At 40.9% G+C, this 1,631-nt stretch overlaps 1 protein-coding gene across 2 annotated transcripts in view; it reads left to right on the top strand.

Annotated features, from left to right (window-relative positions):
- Window positions 1-300: 300 nt before the first annotated feature.
- Window positions 301-1,631, top strand: part of fcho2 (FCH and mu domain containing endocytic adaptor 2) — a gene marked incomplete in the record, with an annotated part of 41,095 nt that continues 39,764 nt past the window's right edge. The window contains 1 exon segment of one of the 2 annotated variants that reach the window (XM_014031863.1): window positions 301-544. In XM_014031863.1, coding sequence (XP_013887317.1) covers window positions 512-544 — 33 coding nt within the window. 2 annotated transcript variants of the gene reach the window in all.

Genomic DNA, 1,631 nt, shown 5'->3' with positions numbered 1-1,631 from the left:
AGCCAGGAATAGGAAAATATGATTAGGTCATTTTGACCAAATTTGACTTAATCCTCATTTTGATATGATGGGTCACATTTTGCTTTGAATCTTGCCACATTTTGTGAAAAAATAAGAAAATAATGATATCAGTTCAAATATGTTACATATATAAAATAAAAATGTTTATTTGTTCGTATTTTAGTTCAGTTGGAGCTACTCAGAGCAGTGTCTATGATGGTGTGATTTACAGGGAGCACCTGAACGCAGCACAGAGCCGGTCGTTGCTCCGGTGTCGCCCTCCTCGGTCGGCGGAAGCGCTGTTTCGTCCCAAGCCTCGGGAAGAAGACGGGCTCGGCTCGGTTCGGCCCGGCCGGAGGTGGAGTCAGTCTGTCGGTGGGGAGGGATAAGAAAGGGGAGAGGAGGAAAACGGCAGATATTACAGGACCGGGGAGGGGGGGAAGGACGGTGTATGACTGAAAAGTGACATTACGGCTAATTAACGAGCTGCGGTGAAGAGGAACGGAACAAGATGATAGCGCCTTACTTCCTGGAAAATTTCTGGGTACGTTTGTTTTGCTTTATTTCTCATGCAGTTTCCGCCGGTGCTACTACAGCTCATTATGAAACATGTTCATGTCAGCTCGGGATCGAGTATTATTCAGGTCGCAGAGGTGGACCTCCGGCTCTCTGGCTCGGTTCGGTTTAAGGGACCGGTACCGCCACACTAACCGGCGAGCAACCCCAGCGGCCGTCGGTATTTTTCCTGGGGTTAGCTTACCCCGGGGTTCGGGCCTCGGTGAACCGATCTAACTAACATGACAGCATTCAAAGTCCTGCCTTGCTTCCGTTAATTGGCTACGTCTGGATTACTTGGAATGTTTACGGTCAGCTCCTCGAATGCTATTGGACGCCTCAGCTGTCGATCAAAACATTTCGTTGTATACGTAATTTTCTTCCGTAAAGAGTTTCCGTGAGCCCAGATGTTGAGTTAGTTAAAAAAAAAAAAAAAAAAACAACAACCTGCTATAGTTTCATGTTTTACAGCTGCTGGTGTTGGTATTATAATGATTATAGAGCTGTTAAAGCTAAAGTTGTATTTAAGATGTTTCAGGGAAGAAAAATAAAATCTATATTTGAATTTATTTCACGTTTTAAAACCCAAGTTCATAAAGAACATAAAGTTGGAATAAACAAGTAAGATGTTCTGTAATAATTGGTTTACCCTCTTTATCTTTTATGTTTTGTAAAATAACTGTGTTATTGAAGCATTGCGAGTTATTCGTTAACATTTCAGTTTTGACTCGGATAATAAAAGTCCCAGAGACTTGTGACCTCAACTGTTGCTGTCAGCCATTACATTTTAATTGTCACTTATTTGTGATCACTGTTATGGCAAATGTGCACGTGTTCATGTGTTGGTCTTTTAAACTTAATTTTTAAAATGTAATGAATGGATGTACATCTGGAACTGACGAACATTTGTAGTGAAACACATTCAAGTTGACCCATGGCCGGTTGATCTAGAAAAAAAAAAAGCAAAAAAAAAAAAAAACCCTCAGCTTTCAGTCATTTTACAGATATTGAGCTCTAACGTAACTTGTGAGATCTCAAAATATTGCATGAGATTGTGCATGTGATTTATATATATA

This window comes from Austrofundulus limnaeus, unplaced genomic scaffold (assembly GCF_001266775.1).
Source record: "Austrofundulus limnaeus strain Quisiro unplaced genomic scaffold, Austrofundulus_limnaeus-1.0 Scaffold1338, whole genome shotgun sequence".
NCBI lineage: Eukaryota > Metazoa > Chordata > Actinopteri > Cyprinodontiformes > Rivulidae > Austrofundulus > Austrofundulus limnaeus.
The sequence above is the reverse complement of the archived record's forward strand: the minus strand, read 5'-3'. Positions and strand labels throughout refer to the sequence as shown.